General features: G+C 36.0%; 3 protein-coding genes across 6 annotated transcripts; 1 reads left to right on the top strand and 2 right to left on the bottom strand.

The window, feature by feature from the left end:
- Positions 1 to 3,363: 3,363 nt before the first annotated feature.
- On the bottom strand, positions 3,364 to 5,755 carry Jra (Jun-related antigen). Its single transcript, XM_073086316.1, has one exon. The coding sequence runs from the start codon at positions 5,631 to 5,633 to the stop codon at positions 4,911 to 4,913; it is 723 nt and encodes a 240-aa protein (XP_072942417.1). The 5' UTR covers positions 5,634 to 5,755; the 3' UTR covers positions 3,364 to 4,910.
- A 4,490-nt stretch (positions 5,756 to 10,245) lies between these two features.
- Positions 10,246 to 17,377, bottom strand: LOC140752112 (peptidylprolyl isomerase domain and WD repeat-containing protein 1). Its single transcript, XM_073086289.1, has 11 exons — positions 16,950 to 17,377; positions 16,558 to 16,718; positions 16,091 to 16,229; positions 15,525 to 15,612; positions 14,970 to 15,294; positions 14,479 to 14,597; positions 13,644 to 13,836; positions 12,789 to 13,023; positions 12,025 to 12,213; positions 11,162 to 11,313; positions 10,246 to 10,433 (listed from the first exon to the last, which is right to left on the bottom strand). The coding sequence occupies exons 1-11, from the start codon at positions 17,083 to 17,085 to the stop codon at positions 10,290 to 10,292; spliced, it is 1,881 nt and encodes a 626-aa protein (XP_072942390.1). The 5' UTR covers positions 17,086 to 17,377; the 3' UTR covers positions 10,246 to 10,289.
- Positions 17,378 to 17,904: 527 nt separating this feature from the next.
- Positions 17,905 to 25,987, top strand: CNBP (CCHC-type zinc finger nucleic acid binding protein). 4 transcript variants are annotated; one of them, XM_073086292.1, is made up of 4 exons: positions 17,905 to 18,076; positions 18,273 to 18,332; positions 24,061 to 24,241; positions 24,968 to 25,987. In XM_073086292.1, the coding sequence occupies exons 3-4, from the start codon at positions 24,063 to 24,065 to the stop codon at positions 25,221 to 25,223; spliced, it is 435 nt and encodes a 144-aa protein (XP_072942393.1). In that variant the 5' UTR covers positions 17,905 to 18,076; positions 18,273 to 18,332; positions 24,061 to 24,062; the 3' UTR covers positions 25,224 to 25,987. The 4 variants fall into 4 exon arrangements, with proteins under 4 accessions (XP_072942393.1, XP_072942392.1, XP_072942394.1 ...); XM_073086291.1 differs by lacking the exon at positions 18,273 to 18,332 and having other exon boundaries at positions 17,914 to 18,076; XM_073086293.1 differs by lacking the exons at positions 17,905 to 18,076; positions 18,273 to 18,332 and adding an exon at positions 20,395 to 20,551.
- Positions 25,988 to 27,792: the final 1,805 nt, after the last annotated feature.

The following is a 27,792-nucleotide window of genomic DNA, read 5'->3' as shown; positions in this document are numbered from 1 at the left end:
ATAATCTTGCACATGACGTCTTGTTTACTATAAATAGATAGACGAAATGCTCGATAATTTTATTCGTTTATTTTTTGTTAGATACAATGTTCGAAATCCTGGCAAAATTATTATGTTAAATTATTAAGTATAAATTCTTATTCGATTCGATTTTGAGAAGTCACAAAAATCAGTAGGTTATAAATAAATGCCATAAGTTGGTTTTGCCCTACTTATAAAGTATATTACATAACATTTCTTTGGAGAAATTTTTTGGGAGTTGCCTATAACATTTGTTTGTCAACGCAAACATTGGGGAGGCTATTACACAACCGTCATCCTATTACGACGCTGTAATAAATACAGATTGAAAATTTAAAGACAACGCTCATACTTTTTTATTCGGACACAAAGAAGCGGTTAGAAACAATCTTTTAACAATGTCTTCGCCGCCTCTATTCATTAGTTTCCGTTCACACATTGTCACAGTAGTTTTAAATTTTTTTTTTTTTTACAAACATGAGTCACACGGGCAACTGTTCGGCGCGCAAGCGACCGCACACCGCGCGGGTTTCCTTGGAACCATTCCAACTTTAAAAGTTGAAAGCCTGTACACAAACAGCACAAAAAGTCTTATCTAAACCGATAAAGTTTACACAACATCCTTCTTCACTCCCTGTTAGCTTTTGTTCCGTCTAAATATTTTCTCGTTTCTGAAAATTGAGAGAAAGTGGATCATGTTAGAGTAAGGTCATAAATGTTGGTCGGCAACTACAATAAAACTGTCTAAGTTAAATTTATTTCACAAACGAGTAGTTTATGTTACGAATGATTATTTCGGCATTGTACGAATTTTACGCTCTTTAAAAAGGATTCCGTGGATAATGATTTAAACAATTTGATCAGTTACTTGTACCCAATAGATTGTTATTCGTAATTCTTTAAAGCTATTATTCTAATAACGTTCGTTAAAACGTTCGAGAATGTTCCAGTCCGTTCACATGTTTATGTTAAAAGCGCGAAGTATAAATATGAGTGTTTGAACAACAATGAGACGAGTATTATTCATTCAGGTACAAGTATTGTATAAATACAGATCTGTTAGTAAATATCGGGCATGTTTCGCGAAGAACAATGCGTAGGCTTCTGCCGCCGCGCTGCAACACTGACCCATATTTCAACGGCACAGGACCAATGCTAATCACTAACGATGACAGATTTATTATAATGTTAATAGCTAGCCGTTTAAATCCGCGTTATCGCACCATGGTGGATTTACCACTGCGATTTAAATTCAACATTTAGTTTCAAATTTTGTATATCAGTAGCAACTAGCAACTAGTAGGAAGTACAGCAATCTAGGGACTTTTTGTAAAATAAATAATTGTTATCTTTATGAACAAAACAGAACTTGTATAGTAAATTAAACATGTCTATAAAATGTAATTTCATTACAAATTCCATTAATCTGGCTCGAAGGACCAATTGTTATTACAATTTAATTCCACGTTTATTTAGTCTAATTTGATTAAATTTACTAGAGCGCATAAAACACTGAAAATAAACCGCGTCAGGTTTAACGACCAGCTATGACTATTTCCCTAAACATTTATATAAATTCCTGAAGCGCTGAATTCACGTAGTCACCAAGTAGATATTCGGATGTCCGGTGAATACAATTAGTTTTGGCAACGATTCCGTGACCTTCATAATATTGTCATCATAACATTCAAGAGTAACAAAAAAGCAGATCTGGTATCTTCCAAACAAGTATTTTTTGGACTCATAAAAACGTACAAGCAGAGAATCTGCATAACAATTTTGTTATATACCTACCACATGTTTACACTTTGAAGGTCAAATTAACGACGGTAGCGGCAGGTATATTTCCTTTTTGTTTGGCTGTGTGAAGCAAGGTTATGTTTTTTATTCCAATGTACCATATTATAGTGATGTTTTTATACCTTGAGAACTTTTCACGTTTTATAAACTTTAACCGCCGATACCCACTACTATTTTGACCCTAAATTCTACATACTGGGAACTTTTTGTTTATGGAATGTGTGTTTCCTCCTAGAAGTACATAATTATATTAATCCATGAAGAACTGCTGTTCCACTGAACTGTCAGTTCAGTGGAACAGTTGAGAACGACCATAATTATGTTGCCATATTTTTCATCTATTTCTTATTGGTTTCACGCAATTTTGTAAAATAACAATAAACTAAATGTTTTTAATTTAAGCAAAAATGGGAATGATCTTTTACTTTTCTTGATTTGAAGATTATGCCAATTATTCACATGATAAATCATTTTCAAACATAAGCTTCTTTTGATCTATAACTTTACCTATTTATACTTATTGCCATTATTAGGTATTTTACAAAATATAGCGTCGATCAGCCAGTTGCCAATAAGCAGTGCTCACTATCAATTTTAAATTCAATTTTCCTCCGCGCAAACCACAACCTATTCCGATTACTCCGTAAAGGATTATTTGTTGGATTTGTCACCCATTGGAACACTTGCCAATTGGCACAGGAAATTTTAGAATTCACAGGAAATCAGTGATGGACGCCAACATCCATGGTGCAAATTGAAGGTCGATATCTGTTTTAGTCCGGTATCCGTCACCCTACTTCTGATTCACTTTGTTTTGCTTACAGCACCTGATGTCGATTCATTACATAATTGCATTTTTCATGATCACTGAATGAATGTTGTCATCACATTTCTTGTACGTTAACCTACATTTATTATTTAATATTTATGCAATAACCCTTTTCCGTCTTGTACGAATTGAATTAATCTACATATATATAATAAATACTATAATGTATATTGTTGTCATTATCTACTTTTTATTTTTCTTAACGGTTACAAATATTATGACATTGTTTTCGTTTTTTATAATTTTTTTTTAAACGGTTACAAATATTATGACATTGTTTACGTTTTTATTTAACCTGATTTATGCAGATCAAATTATAACAGGTGTCCCAGATAAACATACATCGTGCTATAATTTTTTTTATGTTTTCTTTTTTATATTTTTTACTGTTATCTTTGATGCCATGGTGATAGTAAGTTATGTATGTTTATGTGTAAAATCATGTCGTAATGTTAAATTATCTTGATGGCTATAATTCCTCAATTGTTTTCCTTTTAATTACTTTGAGTTATGCAAGTGTTTTTACCATCACTATTAATTAGTGAAGAATGGGGTGCTTATAAATTATGACTTCTTTTTAAATATTAAAAAGTAGTTTAAAATGTATAACTTTGTAATTGTTGTTGTTGTAAACAATATGCACGTTTACCATTATTATGTGGTACAAAAATGTTAATTTGTGTAAATAGGGAACGATAAAATGAAAGTAAATATTAAATGGTATAATAATCTTCATAATTTATTTTCTCTTCATTCTGTTTTATCATACAATATGTATTCAGTATAAAACAATATTCTTTGTTAAATTCATAGAAATATATTATTTTAGTATAACTGTTTTTATTTATTTTTTATAAACTTACAAATTATTGTTAACATTCAGAAGAATCATTTTTGTATAAAAATAATACAAATAGGTTCGTTTGTCACTTTTTCCTGACAGTTTCTTTATATTCACTGAGGATATCGTATCGATGCGACAAACTCCCCCATAATATAGTCTATAACAATTCAACTTGTTAATTGGTATAATATTACTTACAATAACCTATAGAAGACAATGGTACAGAACAATTTCACTGTCGCTCATTTAATGGTAACAAAAACAATAAAAACATACGTATAGGCTCCAGTTTACAAAGCGTAGGCACTCGAGATTGCTACTTGATCCTAATAGGTAATCATTCTCACTAATAAATACATCTCACACTCTCTCCTAATAAACACTCGTTCTCTCACGAATTGCGCTGAACGCGCTCACATACGTCCTCCAATAATATTTTTAATCGGACGGCCTCATGTTACAAGACCTCTAAAGAGCACCGGGTCAGTTCTGAGAAAACATTTCTATATTATCAGCAACACATACTTCGCGCAACACTCATATATTAAGATTCAACGACACACATTCGGTCAGTCTTTCACGCAAGCAATTTTAACCATCGCATCGAGCAAATCGAACAAATCCGACAGGCATTGAGGCGCCATTGTAGTGTTGAAAAAAGTTAACCTTGTGCAACAAAACGTGATTCGGAACGTCCGACTGCCGAACACATGGCCGCCATTCCGCGAGGGCGGCGCAGGCGGAATTTTAATTAGCAGAACATCCGCTCGTCACTCTATGTGATGCGTCGTTGCCAGCTTTACCCTATCTCTGTCCCTTTCGAACCCGCTCATACGGCATTTAACAAAATCCTTTACCTTCTCGCTCTGTTTACAAAATTGTGCATATATCATACGATTTTGCCTGTTGGAAAATATAACAATAATTATTTAACCATTCCGCCGGGTCAAACTCGTACGAGTGAACAATGGAAATCCCACTTCAGTTAGTCGACTACGGCAACATCGCTGAAACGGGAAATTCGTCGTAAAGCTGGCAACGTCGCGCTAACAGCGCTCAGTCTGCAATCGAATGACGTTGCACGATTATCCTTTCTAGTTTCTACACTATTCTATGAGACAACGCAATACTGATACAAGGAAAACGATAACTGCGACTTACAACAGAAGCTATAACTTGTGACTCGCTAAGTACATCCCTCGCCTCGCCACAGGCGACGGGCTCATCCGAGCGGAGGTTCTGCCGTCACACGCGACCTCTCAAACTTAACACCACAGCATCCTTAACGTAGCTTCAACTTACACTAGAGTTAACTATATATTACACAGTAAAATTAAGATCACAAATCGCTTTGTATGCTGCGTCCGAGCGGGCGCGACTAGCATGGAATGTGGGGGAGCGGCGGCGGCGGCGCGATCAGAAGTGCGACTCGATGTGGCAGCCACCGTTCGCATGCTCCAGCACCTGCTGCTTGAGCTTCGCAACGTTGTCCTTCAGTCTCACAACCATCTGCGCCAGCTCCGCGTTCTCGCCCTTCAGCAGCTTCACCTTATCCTCCAACTTGGATATGCGTTCTAGCTTTCGCCGTCTGCACTTCGACGCGGCCACTCGGTTCCTCTGCCTCTTGCGTTCCAACTTTATTCTCTCCTGAGTGTCCATGTCAATGGGGGATAGGGGCGGCGAGCTGGCGGCGCTCGGGACAGTCTGAGGTTCGTCCTTGACGACAGGCGTGGGGTAGCGGTCGACAGGCCGGTCGAGGTCGGCGTACACTCGCCGGCCGATCGGCGCGGGCTCGCCGTGATGCAACTTGTCCAGCGCCTCGACGAATGGCCGCGCGTACATTTCCTGCTCTTCGGTCGGCGCCGCCGCGGGGAACAACACCGGCGCGCCCGGCGTTGGGGTCGCCGTCGTGATCATACCATTTTGCATTATTAGTTTCTCAAGTTCTGGAGACGCCAACTTGAGTAGCTGGAGGTCCGGAGACGAGAGGACCGGGGCGGAGGTCCTCGCCCGTTTTACGCCCCGCCCGAAATCCAAGTCCAAAGTTAGTGTCCGCTTCAGTGTTTCCACTGGTCCGCTGAGGGGGTACTGCTCGTCGTAGAAGGTGGTCTCCATCCCGTGGCCGGAGTGCCGAACCATGTGTTAGCACCGAACGCCTCGGTATCACTAAACTTCACTGCACGAACGAAAACTTTCTCATGCGACGAGGCACGTCCACTGCCCTCGACGTTCCACTTGTTTCTAAACATTGTTAAGAAACAACCACTGCTTTTATTTCATGACTCAGATAAGCTATTTTTGGACGTCGCGTGATAAACGTGAGCGCTCATTGGTTGAATATGACGTGATATGACGCGATAAACACCAGCGATTGGTCGACGCGATCGTAGCGAAGCGCGAGGCCACAGCGGGCTGTTTACGACTTCGTGCGATTACCGAGAATCGGTGGCACTATTTCCATTGTAATAACGAGATAACATTTTACTTGTACTTAACAAATTTCATGGTTGATTTAATCATTTAAGTTTGTCCAATTAATACAAATATGTAATGTTTTATTGTAATATAGGCTTTTGACTACTATTTATAATGCTTTTGTTAAAAGCATTATTTTTTAAGTATCGTTTTTCAAACAGTAGGTACAATAGATGTGGAATAATTTAAATTGGTAAAGCTAAATGCAAACGCATCCGTTCTGTACAACTATGACAATATCCTAACTAATATTATAAATGAGAAAGGGAGGTTGTTTGTTTGCCTTAACTCAGGGGTTCCCAATCTTTTGTAACCCGCGGCGCAGTTACAAGTTTAATATTCTTTCACGGCGCCCTGTGCCCTGTCCTTTTTTTTTTCTTCTCTCTCGTTTTCGCTCCTCCCAAACCACGTAGTGTTTACGACGGTATGCGACCACACATACCGCCGTCCTTCCCGGGGTCGCTTGCTGGACGGTTCGAGCTCCCACTCTTGCCGTCCGCAACCCCGGAAACCCCCTTTTAGTCGCCTCCTACGACAGGCAGGGGGTACCGTAGCCCTATTCTAGTCCCGGAACTACAGGGACAGCCCTGTGCCCTGTCCTAGCTAACTATTTGAAGAAAACAGTCGAAAGAAATAGGTAACTACAATAATAGTAGTTACCTTAGGTTGATCGAAACGAATTTAAAACACCACAATATGAAATTGTACAATACGTTATTATAAAATAATTTAAACGGAAAACAACAAGAAAGACTTGAGGATAACAAAAATAAACAAGTAATTAATTAAAAAAATCAAAAACCCGACTGCACCAATAAGGCTGAAGTAGAATTTCCAAAAGCAGTGAAATAGGCATTTCGTTATTTTTATCCAGAAAGCCACATACAAAGTTTCATAGTAGGTGTCTGCTTCAAAAACAAAAGATGTTCAAACAATATTATCCTATTTTATCCTCGTAGTGCTCATTTACGCTATATAAAGAACCTAAAAAATGTGTAAAATTCCAGCACGCTTAAGTTCATCGGTTTCCCTTTGCGTCGATCTCTGGTACAGCAACTTGATGTGTATATACGAGTATATATGTATTAGCTGACCCTGCAAACGTTGTGTTGCCAAATAAATAAAAAAAAATTAAGGGTGAACATTACTTACCCTTATCACTTAGGGGTAAAAAATTATAGATAGTGGCCGATTCTCAGACCTACTGAATATGTATATAAAATTAGGTGAAAATCGGTGAAGCCGTTACGGAGGAGTACGGTAACTAACACGAGAATTTTATATATAAGATATATTATATAACGTATGTGTAATCTCCTCTTAATTTCCTGTATTTTGACACCCTACTCGATAGGTTTGGTTAACTTTTTTTAAAACGTGTTACTACTCGTATTTCGCGAAAAAATCCACCATTTACATTTCAGTAAATTAAAGCTTCGGTCATTATTTTACCTCGTTAGAGGTAGAATTTCATTATTTTTATCTAACAAGCCTGATGCAAAATTTCATAGTGTTTGCTTCAAAATTGACGATTGTTCAAATGAACTTTAAACCCTTATTTTACCCTCTACGGGGTTGATTTTTCGGAGGGCGAATAATAAGCGCATCCTTGTTCCTATCCAGATAGCCAAATACAAAATTTTATAGTAGTTGCTTCAAAATTAAAGGATTTCAAAAAAACTGTTTTACCCTATTTTACCCTCTTTAGGGTAGAATTTCCAAAAGTCCATTCTTAGTACTTATTCACGCTATATAGAGAACCTATGTGCAAAATTTCAGAAGTGTAAGGTCCTTGGTTTAGGCTGTACGTTGATTTCTGAAAAATGAAAAAGTCATTTAGTTAGTCAGTCACTCAGTCACCTTGCTGTTTTATATATATACAAATATGTTTTTATAATCTCCGTTTAATTTCCTTTCATTTGATACCCTACTCGATAGGTTCGGATAACTTTTTTTTTTAAATGTGTTACTATTTCGCGCCAAAAATCCGCCATTTTGTTTTTTTATTACTAACACCTATCTAAGGACACTCGGGTCATTGAGACAAATATAATGACACCTTAACTGTTGAAATTCATCCAGCCGTTTGTTAGATCGGATCAAATAAAGAAAGACAAACATACAAGATACGCGCGAAAAACATAACCCTTCCTTGGCAGTCGGGTAAATACGATATTTATTCTGTCAAATCAATGTGAAGGGTGAGCTTAGTTATCTCCGCGCAGTTTTTCAAAGCGGGGAATATGACCTGACACTACTATTCTCATTTCTTGCTCCACATTGATCCTTAGCGATATTTGTTCTTTATCACAGCTACATCTGAAAACCCAGCTTCACATAGATATGATGTTGCAAACGGAATAAAAATTTTTAATGCTTTGGATGTTAAATTTGGATATTCATTTTGAATCGATAACCAAAACGCCAATATCTGTGGTGTCCAATGATTAGAGGATCGACTCACGGCGCCCCTCTTTACTTTCTACGGCGCACCAGGGCGCCGCGGCGCACACTTTGGGAACCCCTGCCTTAACTATAAAAACCGATTGTCGTGAAATTTTATACGCGTGTTATCAGGGTTCCAGTTTTATCCCGAAAAATGTACTGCTTCCGAGGAATACATGAAAAACATTTTTGTCATCAACCTGTGATCGCGAGCGAAGCCGCGGGTAAACGCTGATTTGGTATTGAATCTAATAATACACATTCAAGCATATTTACCTCAAAAGTGTTCGTATATTGGTATAGATTTATTTAGTACAGTACATCCTTACTAATACGATATGTAAATATAATAATAATCTGTGAAAATGTCACGAAGTAAATAGTTATCGAAAGTAAAATGTTCCTAAGTCTGCATAACGCATGTGACATTATAGCAAGGATAAAAAATACATATAAAATAAAAACTTTATTTGGATAATGGAAACAGGCTGATTTGGGGGCAAGGCGGAGGCGGGGTAGCTGCGCCGAGCACCGGTGCAAGAAAATATATGTAGGGGGAGAGCGGTACGGGGGATATGAAAACACGTAGGAGAAAACGAGACAGTAGCATACATCCCTTTCAACTGCCCAACAGATAAAGTCCAGTAATATCAGAAGGAAAATAAAATGCATCTAAACTTTTTTATTTATGGGAATCGTTAGTTATATAAATTACTAACTTGCATATAATTTTTAATGTGATGATTAGGTTCCCTAAACCTTCGCTCTTTGAAAAATCTGGTGTGTTTTAATTATTTGATGAAAGAAATAATTAAATTCATGTCAAACATTGCATGTTTACAAGCAGTATGTTTATCAATACACTTTTAAGGTTGTTATGAAGATATCGTTATCAACTGTGGTACAATATTTCTGTCAATCTCGAATTCAATACAAGCGAATGTTTGAAAAAAAAGCTATTCGTAAGTTGTGTTCTAGGTCTAAAGCGTTACTACAGTCGCTATCTGTATACCGTTACTAGAACTATTTTGAAGAGTTAAGGTATACGCATAGATGGCGCTCAATACAATAATGTATTGGTTTAAAAAATAGAGGTCTATGAAATAGTCGTGGTATTTTCAGCTAAAAGTTACACTAGAGAAAATTGAAACTTGCATGTTCTTTTATGTATATGTGAAAGATATCAAACTAAAGGTTTCTCTTTGTCTTTAGTCGGAAACCTATACATATTTATTTACTACAGACCTTCAGTATCAGTTTCAACGATCAAACCGTCTCCTTTGCGCCCTCTTTATTACAAAAATTGTACTGCAGTACGTCACAAACCACAGTCATATTGATTATTGATGCGGGTTTACTGTTTAAATATTCGTACTGTACTAAATTCGTAGATGCGGACATATCATACCATTTCAATATATTTTAAAGATGCTAGAAGTCTCCACTGCTGCATCTATTTCTGCATTATACAGCGATGATAAACACTGTCGTACAACATTCTGGTTATAAGATACATTTAAGCCTTGATCGCGTATCGTTATATTACAAAATAAAATTTTGAGTAAACTGACAATTTTGCAGTAAGTAAAAATCAAGTTCAAAGATTCCATTGCATACATAGATATAGTCCACGTAAAACTACTAGTCCGGATCTGAATATAGAAATTAATCACGTCGCCATAGCAAATTGTATTAACACCTGCTCGGAACAACTTCAGAGTGGACTAGCAGTTTGGCGATAACTATACATACCTACATAAAGGTCAAGCCAATGAAAGCGAAGTAAAATACGCAACCGTGGCAAGGATATTAATAGAAATAAAACAAAAAAAATCTCTTAAAATTCATTTAATCGGCTTATAAGTTAAGATATGATCACTTGACGGTGACGGAGACGAGGCGTATGTCGTCGTACGGCTTGTCCGTCTTGGGGTTGGTCTTCGCGGCGCCGATGGTCTGCACCACCTCCATGCCGCGCACCACGCGCGCGAACACCGTGTGCTTGTTGTCCAACCATGGCTGTAACAATACACACATTTATATAGTAACCGTAACCACAAGGAGGTACTAACTTTACTTACGTAGGTACTTTACGTATAATATATAAATATGACGATTCCTGTTTTAAAATTGTAAAACAGCAAGTTTGTATAAGTTGTAAATTAAATACATTTGTATAACATAGAAGTTAATAACCTATTACTATCCCACTCTAAGGCACTAGGCATGTTGTCCTTTAAAGTGTATTATATATATAATGGCGCATAGTTTAGTAATTTGACGATCCCGAAAATAGCACAATTTTTCGATGACCAATGAATATTGCGGGGTTTTTCGACACTTTCGATGAATAGATTAAGAAACGTTAGAAAATAATGAATTTAAAAATTCAGTAAAAGACGAAATAAATTTGACAATATAATCTCAAATAAAGTTTCGCGACCAGAATAAATGTAATTGGGATGAAATATATTACATCAAAATCTTGTTTTAAAAATATTGCATTATTTAATAAAGTATTGCTTTCCTTCCAATCGGCAAATAGAAATTAAACCCGCGTATCGTGAGTAATGAAATGAAATATTTATTTTTTGTATAGGCCAACGGCGGCACTTACAAATCATCAGTTACAATATTTTCTTAAACTATTACCGAATTGGAATGCGACCTCTACTGAGGTCGAAATCCGGTAAGAAACTCAGTGGGTTTGTATAAAAAGACCCTCCTTAATAAAGTATGCAACGTACAGTGGGCGCAAGCGTGATGAAGAACTGGCTGCCGTTGGTCCCTGGGCCAGCGTTGGCCATGCTGACGGTGTACGGCCGGTCGTGCTTCAGGTGCGGCCGGAACTCGTCCGCGAACTCACCGCCCCAGATGCTCTCGCCGCCCGTGCCCGTGCCTGAACAAAAATATTATAAAAATAAAATATATTTTATATATTATAACAAAAAAGAAAACCCGACTGCTCAAAAGTCATCACCTGATTAGATAACATAGATACTCAATAAAAATAAAATAAAAAAATATATTAACAAATCATACAATTCTGTCTGTCTCTTTAATGAAAACATGTGTACCTTACACATGTATTGTTCTTTTATATAGTTATTTAAGCAAATAATGGTTAAAGCTTATAAAAAATAGTATTTAAACATTCCAAACTGATAAAAGTAGGTTTTCTTTTATTTTTATTTGTCCCTGTTTACGACATCATGATCATGAGCAAATGTAAACATTGTGTGGTTTTACACTAGGAAACCAACGCAACGTTTTCTTTGCGTTGGTTTCCTAGCTGGTTTCCTAGCGTTCTGACGTACAATAGCAGAATTAAGCACTATTGGTCTTGTCTAAAGCGTGTAAAACACACTTAAATGAGATATTCTGACTTTATCCACAACAACGCATGGCGGACTGTAAGTAGAACTCCGATCCTATTTACGATTGATTACACATGCCCATCAGTGACATTGTTGCATACTCCTTTGATATTCCAATATCATAAAAAAGTGAAAATACGTCTACATCACTGGGTAGCCAGATGTAACCTGTTGAATCACGCACTACAGGGTTGCTAGCCGACTGAGGCAATTGGGTAAAAAAGTGACGTCACCAGTAGGATCTCCGGTCTGTATCATGAAGCCCTTGATGACGCGGTGGAAGATGTGCCCGTTGTAGTACCCGTTGCGCGCGTGTCCGCAGAAGTTCTCCACCGTGCGCGGCACGTCCTTGCCGAACAGCCGCACGTGGATGTCCCCGAGGGACGTGTGCAGGATCGCCTGCTCGTATATCCTTTGTACACCTGGACATTAAGTACCTTATTTTAGTGTTTTTTTCTTGAAGTTTGATACTTTAGATATCAATAAGCAACGGACACTCATAATATATTGCTATGATGTTTGTCCTTAAAAAGGTATGAATTCTATTGATGAGTCGATTGAATTAATAATTGTCGTTGGCCAAGTATGAGTAGTTGGTCAACATCGTCATACTCGTTTTATCCTTAAGACTCTATGCCGAGCAATGGCACAGTAATGGGCATAATAGGCGATAAAAATATATGAAATAAACTTATATAACATTAAAATTAACTATAATTATATAGCAATTATTTATGATCAATATATTTATATACCAATTATGCACACATACAATCACGCGCTCACGCACGTACGAATCCCCATTTAAAAAATCATAAAATTGTAATAACATCTCTTAATCTACAACAATGTATAAATTACTTATGAAGAAAGAGGTGCTGCCATAAGACTAGTTATAATTATATTTTATCGTTTTACTGTTTTATAATCTTTATAAAAATCCCTATAAAGTAATAAGACATAATGATACCATATTATTTTTGGCTAATATTTATACCTTGTCCTTCAGTAGCAGAAATAATATCCTCCTTCGATGGTTTCTCATTAAATATGTCCCTGTCGGCATCAGGGCTCTTCACGTCATCAGGGCTCCGGCGAGTGAACATGTAGAAGCGATTCTTCTTGTACGCGCTGCAGAACAGCGTCGGGTCCATCTTCACGTTGAGTAGAGTTGGGTTCTCCGAGCCCTCCATCTCGAGTGTCGTCGCAACTTTTGATTGGTTTGTACGACCCTGCAAGCAATAAAAATAAAATGGTTAAGTTATTATTTTTTTAATGCATGATGGTAACTAGTTACTGCCGTCTATGATTATATGTAATCAACCACAGTTAAGATTAGTTACTTTCCTTAGGTCGGTCACTAATATGCCGCTACCCCTGAGGACTAAGCTGGAACGCCTTAGAAAAGTATGTCTCTCTTATCACACCCTACAAACCAGAACAAGCAGCGCCTGACACTACTGTTAACAAGCAGAAATAGTGCGGCTTTGGTGCCGCCGGAGTTCAATCACAAAGGATTCTACCACCTTTTAAACTGTGTTTTAAAGCAAAGTACAGATTTCCATACGCATAAGTATAGGAGTAAAATAGAATTAACAAGTATACCTATATTTCACCTACAATCTACCTTAACATCATAAGATAATTTAGCCAAAAGAGTTATTTCTTCAGAATAGATGAACACATGCCTTAAGAGCTGCTATTCTATATGATAAGGCAAAAAAACAGCAGTAGCATAAAAAAGGGTTGCCTGTGGTATTCATAATTAGTATTTTTTAAATATCGACATGGCAATCATAATTGCAAACAGCCTATTATAAGTTTTCAGCAAGAGAAGTCTGTCAAATGTTACCTGAAACAGCGCGAGGTGCAGCGGGCGCAGGTTCTCCGGCTTGGCGAGCACGGCGACGCAGGCGTTGCTGGCCAGGTTGACCAGCTTGGCGCCGAGCATGGTGCCGTACGCCACGAAGTGCCCGCTCGCGTCGAACACGATGTTCGCGAGCTGCGCCGCTTCCGATTTTTCGAGGTCGCGCTCAGCTGCCATCCTGGAAATGATGATATGCTTTATGAAATTTGAATAGCAAACGAGCATACAGTATGTGATGGTGGTAATTGTCGTTTATAGACGTCTGTAGGCAACCCTAAATCGTACTGGAATCTTATATGAGATTGGCCACAAAGATACAATTATCCTGATGACTTAATTAAAACTCCTTGATGTCCTTGTATGCCCTACCCTACCCCTAGAATCTGTTATACTATCAACAAAAGTTACACCTCAGAATTTAATTGAAACTCTTGAAACCTACTATATTATTAACAAGGGTAGCAAATTATACACAGTGCTACAAGTAACTAATATTTTTACATTTACATATTTTTGCTTCGTAAAAAGATTATTCATTTTGACCATTTGGTTATAGGTGAATCATGAATCAGTAATTATTCTACCTTACATCTGTTGTTTGAGGTGCTGAAGTTGCAGAAAGCTACTCCGAGTTTCAAAGGCAACATGCCATTAACAGTTGCAGTTATGCAGTTAAAGTTTATTGTAGTTATGCAGTTAAATTTACTTGACTCTTATATTACTAGAAAATATGTCTTGCAATTTCAAGTCTATTCAGCCAGTAAAAGCTACAATTCCAGTTTTTCACATATTGAACTATATCTACACACAACTACGCTACCTCCTACCGAACTCCATGTTGGGCAGCTGCTGCGTCTGGTGCTGCAGCTCCTGGAAGCGCTGGAGGCTCTCATCCAGCACTTTGTGGAGCTTGCCCGTCAGAAAGTGGAATATTCGAACCTGGAAATAATAAATGGTGATAATGTACAATGGTTTGACTGCAGTGCCAGTATTTTAGGGTTTGATTCCTGGTCAGTTAAACATCTATTTGTCTTTAAATTTCTGTGCCAGGTTTGGGAGATTGTGTTCAATTCATAGACAATCCAATGATGTGCAGTGCTCCTCACGCTGTTTTCCTTTAAAATTATTTTGATGATACAAAACATTTTATATTAAGTTAATACTCAATTATGATGTATAAATGTAAGACAGTAGCAAATGTCACAGTCCACCCAATGGTAGATAATATAATCATTGCCACTTATGGAGAACTGTAACCAACATCACATAGAACAATTACATCACCATCATTAACAGTCTTCAACTACTAACCTTCCTGTCCAAGCTGATGGACGCCATCTTCTTCCCATCAGGCGAGAACGCCAGCGCCGTAGGATATGTCTTATTCTTTACAAAGTCGAACAGATCCGTGTCTAACTTTGACGTGAATCTCACTGTCTTGGGGAACTGGTACTCATGTTTGGGGCCCGTCCAGTACTCGACAATGCCTGCCTTGTCTACCGAGACAGCTGTTTCAAACACTGGGTTGTATTTGATAGTGGCCACGTTGCTCCGATGTGTCTCGAATGTGTGTAAGGGCGTGCTTGTGTTTTGCGTGCCATCAAATATGTGTATTTTGTTGCTGTTCTTGTCGGATCTGTAAAGATTTAATTGAAGAATTGATAGTAATGTTATGTTGCTAATATTAACAAGTAATATATAAACTTCTGTTAGTTCTAGTCGTATATCTGTCTTATTTGTAGAAAAACAAGCCAGATGCAAAATCAATCAATAGTGTAGTTTTAGTTCTGAATATAAAAAAATGTAGTCAAGCTTTCAAATATTTTTAAGCTTCCTAATGTTCGTTTCAAATTACCATAAACTTACACAGCTAAAGCAGATAATGGGTCTCCTGCAGAATGCACCCACTCAGCGCAATATGGTTCAAAGTCTATTGATATCATGTTGATCATATCTGAAATACAAATAATTTTTCAGCATAAAACATTTAATTAGATATTCATGGTCAGAAGTTTTATGAAATGCGCAACCAGAAATACAATTTACCTGATATTTCAAAATAATTACTCAAGCCACTCATGGGCATCTGTCAAATAGGAATTGGAGATTCCTATCTCATTTTTTATAATGTGGTAAGCCACCATTATTTCTAAGAACTAGAAAATAACCCAAGCGTTTTTAAGAGTTATAAGTATTCAGCTTATCACACTTCTCAGAGGAAAATTCAACAATCCCGTATGCAACAATACCGTCTCAATAAAATCACATAAAGTCCTACAACTTTCTATAAGACGCCTATATCCATCATTTAATCTTTTATTAAACCAAAGAACTCCAAGTGTGGCGTTCCCCTCACGCGTGGGAAAAAGTGCCAAGAAATGGCACTTAAAAAGGGTTATCACAACAATAACATCAGAGATTTAAAATCTTACCAAAATTAACTACATCAAACACTTTGACAGTCTTCTCTGTAGACGCAGTGCAGAGCAGTGTGCCCGTGCTGTTGGCACTCACGTGGCTGATGGGCGCCAGGTGGCACCGAAAATGTTTCACAAACTCTATACCCTCTTCCTGCAATGATTATGAATGAATTGATTTTTTCAGAATATAAAAAATGTTGCATGCTCATTATTGACACAGGATGAGATTTTTAAAATTTTTGATGTCCAAAAAACAACATGAATTCAAATGTTGATATTTTAAAAAATGTACTCAAAAAAAATATTATCAATACAATGTGTCATGCCACTTGTATTAAAATTTGTGCATTATTAAATATTTAAGGGTAAAATACATTTTTAATCTCTTTTCAATATATGTATGTTATATGTAGTCTCAGCCATGAGTCTATTATTTATATTTATAAACATAGTAACTTTATTATTTAACTATCCCTTACCTGCTTTTTCCAAAATTTGAGATGTCCATCCTGGCTTGCGGTGATCACAAAGTCAGTCTTGGTGACCACAACATGCGTGACCACATCCCGGTGCATGTAGCTTCGCTCATACGTCTCTGACGTTGGCAAATTCTCCAAATAAAGAGATTCAAACTTCAGAACTGGAACAGAAAATATAAAATACCTATAAGATACATAGCTTAAAAATTCAGAGATTACTATCTTAAATAGGGCAACAATTGAATAACCCTTTTTTATTTTTTATATTTCAAGTAAAAAAATTACACCTTATGAAAAATATCCATATGATGGAAAATGGACAGAACCACCAGTACATGTATAAACCAGAACACTGTAGCACTCAGCACTGTTACAATCCAAAAAAACCTTACCTTTTCGTTTTTTAGGCTTAGGCTGTGCTGCTTCCGAGGGCATTGGTCCTATCCAGCCCTCACCGTCCTCCGCATCCTCAGTTTGCTGCTCCACAGCAGGGCTACTGGGCCTCTTTTCACCAGAGTCACTGGACATTGTGAATCACAGGACCTAGGACAGCCCTAACATGTAGAAACCTCTCGCGTGATTATTTACTATCAATAAAATCCTCACAGAATTAAAAAAAATATATTTTTTAACAAAACATTCAAATTCCTAGCCACCGGTTTAGTTAATTGACATATTTCATTTAATAATCGAAATCTTTTTATGATTTAATGAAACTTCAGCTATTTACTTTAGCTCTCAGAACATTTAATTGCAAATGTCAAATCAAAAAATTAAAATCAAAACTTGACATTCAAATGACGTATGAAAAAAAAGTATAGTATAATAAAAAAATATTAAAAATAGTTAAAAGCATTTATTTGTCTATGACCTATGCTGTGTCTATGACATTACCAGAAGGGCCATAAACAATACCCTCAAGGTATGACATCTAGTGGTGTTATTGAGAACTAAAATTAAAAAGCTGAAATAGCAATAATTCATAACTTGTACATTTTATACCGTGTAATTTCATAATACTCATCGGAAAAAATGTTTTATAGACATAAATTATTATATTTTTCAATATATTTCACATTACCCAGTTCTATTCTAATTAGAAAATATATTTGGATCATTGTCTAATAAACATGATAAACCATTGAAGTTGCCTGGAATCTTTATTATTTCGTACAGAATATGTATATAGGAACTCGTAGTAGTCCCTTGTTTATGTTGATCTACTAATTAGAAGTAATAATCAACGTCATTATTAAATAAAATCATTGGTTTTATAAAATTAATAAAGTGGCTAGTTTTTTATACTTGCAATAAGAACGAGAATGTAGCGTTAAAAACTTTTTTATTGTTGTGTCTATGCCCAAAATGTCTTTTACGAATTCGTAGTGATGGTGGCTGGCTTCCTTGCAAACACAACGTCGTAAATTACATTTAATTCGTTAAGTTTAACCTTGTTTTCGTCATCCGACGATTTAAATAATAGTGTTTTAAGTGCTCAAGAAAGTTTCACAAGTAATCGGTAAGTGTAAAGTGAAAAGACTTATCTTTGAACCGCGCGCTACCGGTATCCTACACGTGGTGCGGCTGTTATACCGCGTACGTAACTTGCGCAAGTGTGTTTTTCTATTTTCACAATGGAATGTGGCCACGAAGCGCATTCCCGTGATATATTCAAGTGAAAACTTACTGTTTTTAAGTTAGTTTTCTGTGTTTAGGTTGTTTATTGAACGTGGTCATTTGACAGCGACTTGCACCTGACACACATACTTACAGAGGTAAATTATTGTGGAATGTGTTGCTTTTTCCTTTTCTTTGTAACTGCGCAAGTAACTATTTACCAAGATATTCATGTTCCAATAGATTTCACATTCTGTAGTACCAACTCATCGCGTAGTGAATCGCTATTTCTTAGTTCGCGTCAAGACGTATGACGCATCTCAATGTCATAAACTTTGTGGGAAAGTACAATAATTATATCGAAACCCATTCTTAGTAGTCGTGTATGTATATATGCACATATAGTAATCACCTTTTACAACACTTGAGTGGTCGATTGAGTAGATTCTTATGTAGCTGCCTACTAAACAAATATTATAAATAGCTACAAACAAAGGAATACGTTTTCCATATTAATAAAACCATTTTTTTGCCGTAATTTTCAGATTTTGTAGACAATGTACATTGCACAATGTTATAGAGTTTCATTGTGACAATAAAAAAAATTCACATACTACAACCACTCAAATTAACTGTAGGTATGATAAACCATTTTCCTTCAATAAGTGTTACTATGTGTCTTTATTCTCAAAACATATAATGCATCAAACATGTATTTACCATATTTATAGATTATGCTTGTAATTGCATCCAAATGTTTATTTTTTTAGTAGAAATTTTGGAAAATCAACAAACATCTGCACGAGAGTTAGTTGTGTGTTCTAGATTTAAAATGTTACTGCAAGCTTAATATAAAGTTAAAAACAAGAATATTCATACTATAAATAGTTCACAGGCTGCCAACAAAGGCAATATGATAAAGGAGATATTCCACTTAATTACTGCAATAACCGCAATCATATCAGTGTTTCATTGTATCATGCTAAATTAGTAGAATGGTCTTATGGTAATCAAGTGGAATGCAGGGTAAAGAAATATGAATGTCATATACTTTTGTAGACCATACTATTTACATTGCATTCTTTTACAACCTCACAATAAAAATAAATGCACATGTGTCCTCTATCATCATTTCATTTGTTTGTCTGTTATTTAACCTCTAAACAACAATAGTATCTACATACGTAAATGATGAACAATTAACATGTTTTTCATAATTAATATGATTAATTTTATTGGTATTTATGTAATTTTATAACCTATTATTATCCAGTTACATTCCAAAGAGTCTGGTTTTTGCAAAATTTTACTAAATATTTGACAATATATATGTTTACTCTGCATTATTGATGACTTCTTTGCTACTAATTTCCACCTTCATAAGTTTTATGACTAATATATTTATGCCAATGAATCTCTTAGTAGGCTTGTCAAAGAGATGCATGAATAATTATGTAGGTTTCACATTTTTTATGTAACTTACTAGATAAAATATTGCATGACATTAAAATTTTAAAACAATATCAAAATTTAAGACCACACTCTTAAAAATGTAACAATTCTTGTAAGAATTTCATATTAGAAAATATGCAAATAGCCTGGTTTTACAATTGACACAGAGTCCCATTAGGAAGCCTTGCCAATGTACTAAGGTATATATTATAAGGTTAAATCGGGCAAATGCAAGCCTAATACAAAAACGTTACTATGAAATAAAAAAAAGTTAAATAAAATTCCATGTATACATTTTTTCTTTTAGAAATCAATTACTTAACAATAATGCGAGTCTGTATGCAGATAAGATAAAATATCTGGTTTTTATAGCTTAATCTCGAAAAGAATCTGATTAGTGCCAACTCTATTAACTAATTTTAAAAATGGTGGAGTCGTGACCACTTGTAGGCCCTCCTAATTTCATACTGTTGATAAAATACTTCTTTTAGAAAAAAATGTTTATCAAATATTTACACAATATCTAAGTAAATTCAAACTAATTTTATCATCCTTATCACTTGCGAGTTTCATCAGTTTTTTATTTTTATTAAATAGGTACTTTTTACATACATTGACGCTTCATGTAATATAATTATGTATCTTGGTTGAATAAAACAAGGGCAAAGATAAGAGTAGTTCAATACACTTTCAACACATTGTTGTCTAAGTTTATGTTGCCACAGTATAAAAATTACTGACCCACTGACTTACATTTGATTGTAACTAGTTTTATTTGCACTAATTCCAACATAACCAACTAGATGCTGCCTATAAATTTGTAAAAGTTTTCCTTGCCATTTTTGACTATATTTTACATTTTTTAATGCTTAATATTTTTAAATATTAAACATAACATATATTATCTTGTTCAGTCTCTTTTCTGGTAAGTAACTTTGTATTTGACACTATATTTATTCAGTTTTTATGATGACTTCTTATTGCAATTGCTCCGTAATAACTTTCACAGTTACTTTCTCTTGTCCCCTACTTGTTCATTCTCAATTAAATGGTTCTAGTGAAAACTTACGGCTATGTAAAAAAGAATCATTCTGTAGTCCAATGACTACTTACTGTTAAAACAATGCTGTAAAATATTTTCAAACTTAAACATATTATAGCTGATATGAGCATAACATTTGTCTTGGCAATGTTGTGGCTATTGTTTTAACTCTATTATGCCATTGTACTTTTAATGCGTAATAATATAATTTATTGCTTCTCGTTAGCATATTTAACAGAGTAATGACATTTTTATAAGGTTCGATTACTTAGATATCTAATAAATAATTATGGATACAAGAAATTATTTTAGTCGTGGTCAGAATGTATTTACTCGTTGGTTCTCAATTAGTTCGCATCAAGCCATCCTGTATCGTGTATTGCTCCGTACAGCGCGTATCAATTGACGACAATCAAAACGAGTGCTCACCGTGATCTTGTGCTGCTAACTTTATCAGCTTCAGGGTCAACACGTCACTGGCAAAATATGCTAAAGATTTTATTATGTAGCAATTTTTTAATTTCAATTATAACAGTTTTCATTACAAACGATTAAGGGGTAGAAAGGGGCGGCAAGTGCGCTTCATATTACGTGCAGAGCCACACTATAAAAGATTCATTCAACATTCATTTTTAAAATTAAATTTGCAATTAAGTACATATTATTTATCAGAAACTAAGGAAAACAAAGCTATTTCTGTTTTAACTGAAAATAGCTGTTTTAACGATAATTTATCTGAAATAACCCACAAATGACCCATATACATAATTGATTTACGCTTTTTTTAACGTTAACTTAATACCTATTATACATTATTAACGGTTTACTTTATACATTTTTAACGGACCCGGAAACTGAATAATCCTGCATAAATATTACCTAAAAGCCCTATGTGAGTTTCTGAGAACCACATCGAAATTGGGTCAATCGTTCTTAACATGTTTGAAGGTAATGCTTTCATTAATGTTGAACGTCACGATTTTATTATATTATTTTAGAGCTAGGCCAATTTATGGACCTATGAGGGTCTTTAATTGTATCATCACATTCATCACACTACAAAAATTGTGAATTCAGCCAAAAAAAAATATTTTTTTCAAGTTTTACGTTTTTATACTATTTTATTCGACAGAAGGGAAATTAAAAAATGTTGAACAAAATATTTCTTTATGCGATTGCTAAAATATCGGTTAACTATTATGGTTCAAAAGACATAGCCCAGTTAGGTAGAAAATACAGACGATCGGATCGTGTAATAGGGTTCCTTCTGTACAGAACCCTACAAAAACAACTGTTTCAGTATCAACCTGAATGTCATAGCGGTACATGCACGTATTTATTAAACCAATGGAGTGCAATACTCATTACAAAAAGATCAATTTGTGGCTTACACAGGAGGCGTACTGACGCATCAAATTTAAATATTAAAGAGAAAAGACTTGTGTCCTTACATAATGTTTTACGGTAAGTTTTAAACTGAGTTAACATTATTTGTAAATCTTATTAATAAAAGTGAGCAAGTGGATAAGACCTGCATAATCGTATTTTATTTTAGAATAACTAATTCCCGACTGTATGAAATTTTAATTATTTCTGAGCAAATAAGTGGTTTATTTACAACTACGAACTTGTATTCTTTAGATTAAATTATTATTTATTAAATGCAAAACATTGTCTGTTGTCTCAATAAAAGTCATTATTAATAAATTCTTTCCACATACTTTATTCCACGTCATCCATAATTTTGTAACAGGTGGATGAAAACTATTTTTTTTGTCTGTAGTTTGATATGTTTATTACCTAATAACTTCTAAATAACAACTTTTATAAAGGTTTAATTAAATCTTTTAATTACAGTAACCTACATTAGTTAAAATAATTGTACATTGTACAAAATTGTTGCTTGATACTTATTATTTGGATATTTATCTTTGATACTAATCATAATACAATTTCTCTCTATTTTAAAAGCTGTATCCGTTGTACTGGTTCGTAAGTCGTGTCGAGAGTTCATTTTCCTTTCGCCCTTTTTTGCCGTGCTCTCGAAAGAGCGAGTTTACTTTCCAATGGCAGCAGCGCCTTACCACCTTACGATCATTGGGGCAGACGCGACGGGGGAATGACCGTGCGCGCGTTTCAGTTAGACGAGTCATTCCAAGGTCAGCGTTACTATCACTTGGAATTTGGTCAAATAATGCTATATTAATTCCCTTTTTCCTTCCTAATTCAATTGATTAGACTAATTGAAGCTACATATTTATCCGTTCGTCATATATGAAGTGATGATTTCATTATAATAACCGTTTGGCGAGTCTCATCTTGAAGTATGTCTTATTCAGTGATAGCTATATTCGGTAGTTATCCTAGCGTTCCTTATTTAAAACATTGCTCAACAAGTCTCAAGAAATTTTGAGAAGAGAGTTAAATCCGAGATATTTTTCTTAACGTAATAAATAACCTTTGCATTGTTATTTATAATATAACACATACACACATAGACTGTAAATCCAAGATAATCTATTTACTTATAGGATTTACCGCAACCTTGTTAATACCGCAACGTGAATCCTAATCTTCCTTAGATTTATAGAGTATTATAGCTATCAATCACAATTGGATATCACTACAGAGTTGGACCTTGGAATAAAGATCCCGACCTGATCAATTGAACTGCAACAGGTATTGCCGTCCAATAATACACGGAAATTTGCCTATCGTCAATCAGTATTTCAAAAGATTAACGGCTGAATATAAGCAGGTGGTAGGCACGTGCAAACCCAACTGCCTTTCCTGTTTCCTAATTGCATGCAAACTGTCCTGCATGGTTGATGTCGCCTGCATTCCAACTGCATCTTGTTTACTAGAACTACTTGGGTCATTTAGTATTTTATTACGACCAGTGCGTAGCTTTATAGATAACGGTAGTTATATCTGTCGTAAATATTGTTTGTATGTATGTTAACGTGTTTGTGCAGAAACTTTGTAACTTGTACTTCGGAACGGTACTGAAGTTATCTATGTAGTTGTTATTACTTGTTAATTTTAATGTCATAATTCGTAATAAAGCTTGTGATAAATAAGTCATTCCTTGTCAAGAAAATACCCTTTTCACCAAACTAACTTGTGAGCATCTTCGAAACCTATTAAAAAGTATAAGATGTCGTTTAAATAATTTTATTGTACATAATGATCCTAAAATATCATCGAATCGTATTTATACTATCATGATTCATAAGTTTTCGCATTACTAGAAAAAATGTTAACAACTGGTATATGTAGTTTAAATCGAATAGTACCTATCAACTTGAAAAAGGGTCATGTGAAGATTATAGACAGTGATGCTTTGTATGGCATCGAGAGCTTGTTATGACCGCGTCTGTATTGTGTTACAGCGATGAGTTCGAGCGTATGCTACAAGTGCAACCGAACGGGGCACTTCGCCCGCGAGTGCACTCAGGGCGGAGTGGTCTCACGCGACTCCGGGTTCAACCGCCAGCGCGAGAAGTGCTTCAAGTGCAACCGCATTGGCCACTTCGCGCGCGACTGCAAGGAGGAGGCCGACCGTTGCTACAGGTTGGTAGATTTCTATAAAATCACATTGCGACATGTCTTTGACATGTTATTGTAGAAATTGGCAAAAAATAACCGTTTTAAAATGCTTAATATGTAATAATACGATTGTTAGTAACTGGTCATCGCACTAAGGACGATGTCACAGTCTCCGTTTGTGAGCGTGTTTACTCAGTGACGTGAACACACCATGTGCTCGCAGCGAATACGATGTGAGTGTGCACGTGGCGTATTGCTATAAGGCGGGCAAAGTAGAGCACACAATAATGCAATATGTATTAAATGTAACTGCCACGTCTCCTAGTCAACGTGTTCATAATCAAATCACAATAAAGTATGGGTAAACATAAATTAGTGTGACAATTGACAAATCACGCGCGCCCCTACCTGACCCGTCACCTTGACCCCAACTTCGTCAGGACGCCCTCGCTCGGTCATACTGATATGACCTTTCATGTTCACCTACTCTTTGGTGATTAATGACTCGATATAATTTCATAAGCTTATGGTACTGAAGTTTGAAAAATATTTAGACTACGTCGAAAAGTTATCTTGTATAACCAGTTTGTACTTATTGACGTATTTCTATATTTATAATTCTTTTACTTCTGAGTTAGTAACAGGTGTTTCAATATAAATTGCAAACGTGTCATAGTCGAGCGTTTACATGCTGTCAATTATATTGTAGAATTGAGATATTTAAGTAGGAATGTGTGTTTGTGTGTACAGGTGTAACGGCACGGGGCACATAGCGCGTGAGTGCGCGCAGAGCCCCGACGAGCCGTCGTGCTACAGCTGCAACAAGACGGGGCACATCGCGCGGAACTGCCCCGAGGGCGGGCGCGACAACTCGAGTCAGACTTGCTACAACTGCAACAAAGCCGGCCACATCTCTCGCAACTGCCCCGACGGCACCAAGACCTGCTACGTGTGCGGCAAGCCCGGACACATTTCGCGCGATTGCGACGAGTCGGAGCGGAACTAACACACGCCCTCCCCCCGCCCAACATGCAACATGTTAACAAATAAACTTATGTATATTATGAAGCCACGCACGGACTATAAGCAAAGGACGCGATACGCGACACTAGATCGTAAGACCACAGACTGTATGAAATTAATGCAACGGAATTATGAGACAGATGCAGCAGCGGTATTCTCGTGAGAGACTGAGGAGTATGATTTTTACAAAGTTGACTTGTATATAGTCTCCGCCGCGCGGGTTGCGGCTGCGCTCGCCGACGCCGATAGGTTAATGTTTGTTCTTGCACGTGAAGAGTTGTGTTTTTAAATCATTTAATAATCGTGATTGAACTATTGATGAGGTAGCGTTACAGTTTTTAGCATTACAGAGTATATATTTAATATATTTTGTACAGATTTATTTGTCAAAAGATAAATTGGATGCTGGCGTACGATGATTTTTCAATATGAGGAGTGGATGCCCCGGAGCTCCCCGTCCCCCATTGGACTCTCTTGTTCGTCTCAGTACAGTATATTACGTCGCTCTCACCGATCGTTCTGCGGTCTGACGAGTTTTATCCTATCACTCTTGTGATTATTTTTTTTATCAATCCTTTGTTTATGAGATCCTGCTTACTTGTGGAGAATTCAGTGGTTAATTAGAATTTCATCAATCAGAATATTTTTTATTTTGTTATCCCTGTTATGTGCCTATGTACAAATACACTCGAATGTAAAAACTTGCAGTGGGAGATAATAAAATCTTGCCTTATTTTTCAAAGTTTCCGTCATGCCCTTATTATTTGGTCACACTTTTATTTTTTTACCACAATTAACACAGAACAACACTAATCTCCCAAGAAATATTGCAGTTGCATATTAGGTCAATCATATTTTTTATTTTATTTTATAATCTGACAGAACAAGAGGGCAAAACCTATCCTAAAACCATACCTATATTCTGAAATACATTATGTTTTAGCAGTCTCGTCAATTGAACTGATACTTAAACCAAAATACAAATCACTAATAATTAAAAACAAAGTAACATACATGAAAATCATGTTCCCTTTATGCATTTCAAATTTCAATTGACGAGAGCTATAACAACCCTAAGCCCAGACAATGATTAGCTTCATTAGTTCTGTGACTGAAACTTCAGAAACTTAACCCATACCCAGATATTGACACCTTAAATCTTGGTTACATAACATTATAACAGTTGTAGCTGAACAGAAACTGCATGTATAACTAGTATATCCTCCTATGACGCTCACTCACCACTTCCTTTCCTAATCTAAAGGTGGATCTTCGAGTTCTGCAGAAGTGGTATTAAATAAAAATCAACTAAATCATTATTATAATCATATAATATGTTTACCTACCCATGTTTTTTTTGTCTTCATTGAAAGACAAGTCTAAAGCTGGCTTCGGTGATTTATACTCTTCGACAATGATGGTGAGATAGAAAGGTACATCAACCCTAAATAAAATGTACCCTAAATGTATATTTTAAATCCTTAAGACTTCTGTTTTAGGCATAAAAGAGAAGATTGAGTAAATATAAAAATAAGTTTATGTACTCTAGAACAGAACAACTCTACAAATAACGACCAGTAATTCTACTTAGGGTTGGTCTCATTTCGGGATGTCAGAGAACTGAGGAATGCTAAGTGATGCCACGACACTGCGCGAATACTCGTCGTAGTTTCTTGAAGTAACTGTGCCACGTAGGACGTCATACATACAAAGATGTATACTGGCAATGTTGAAATTTAACCAGTTGACTACTGAGTAAAGCTAACTGTTAATCTACTTATACACTTTTTTTTAATATTTAATACGAGTAGCAGACTACCATGCAGTGCAACTGATGGTAAGTGGTTACTGCCGCCCATGGACATATGTAATCAAGCCCAGATAGGATTACATATTCCTACCTGAGGTCGACCACAGATGCGCCGCTACCCCTGAGGACTAAGCTGGAGCGCCTCTGAAAAGTATGTCGTCCTTACACATCCTTCAAACCAGAACACAGCCGCGCTTGACACTACTGTTAATAGGCAGAAATAGCTGTAGCGGTGATGCCGCCGGAATTGAATCACAAAGGGTTCTACCACGTTTATAGTGTTTTACACTCTATGTTTACACTACAAACAAGCTACAAATCACACAACTACTGGTGAACTAGAGCCTATATTATATTGTACGAGGTAATCGCAGATGAACCATATAATGGAAATAATGAGAGCTACATGTATTTAGCGTAAGAATAAAATTTTACGATTAGGCAACAATATTATAGTTTCTTAAAGAGTAAAATACGCATACGTGCGTCGGGATGCACGAAATAATATCTATAAAATAATTATTAGCATTTATCTATCCGAATATATACAGGACATGCTGTTATAAAAATAATTTGAAATTCCCGCTAAAACGCATCATTCTTAATTCAGGCAAAGGCCTGATCATCATATAGATTAAAAATATGTAAGTTTTGTCAGGCACAGATAAGTTATATCATTGGGATAATGTTTTTATGTTACGTTAATGTATTTTATTAATTTATTGACAAAGCAGCGGACAAT

This window comes from Epargyreus clarus, unplaced genomic scaffold (assembly GCF_041222505.1).
Source record: "Epargyreus clarus isolate Ecla_fem2 unplaced genomic scaffold, WU_Ecla_fem_2.2 ptg000024l, whole genome shotgun sequence".
Taxonomy (NCBI): domain Eukaryota; kingdom Metazoa; phylum Arthropoda; class Insecta; order Lepidoptera; family Hesperiidae; genus Epargyreus; species Epargyreus clarus.
This window is presented reverse-complemented; position numbering and strand designations above follow the sequence as displayed.

Bases quoted from the DNA above. Each gene is read 5' to 3' on its own strand.
- Jra (XM_073086316.1), bottom strand. From the start codon at position 5,633: ATGGTTCGGCACTCCGGCCACGGGATGGAGACCACCTTCTACGACGAG.
- LOC140752112 (XM_073086289.1), bottom strand. From the start codon at position 17,085: ATGTCCAGTGACTCTGGTGAAAAGAGGCCCAGTAGCCCTGCTGTGGAG. The intron at 15,613-16,090 runs GTAAGATTTTAA...TTTGTATTTCAG, and splicing joins GTTTGATGTAGTTAATTTTG to ATATGATCAACATGATATCA. The intron at 15,295-15,524 runs GTAAGTTTATGG...AAATCTTTACAG, and splicing joins CCATTATCTGCTTTAGCTGT to ATCCGACAAGAACAGCAACA.
- CNBP (XM_073086290.1), top strand. The intron at 24,242-24,967 runs GTTGGTAGATTT...TTGTGTGTACAG, and splicing joins GAGGCCGACCGTTGCTACAG to GTGTAACGGCACGGGGCACA.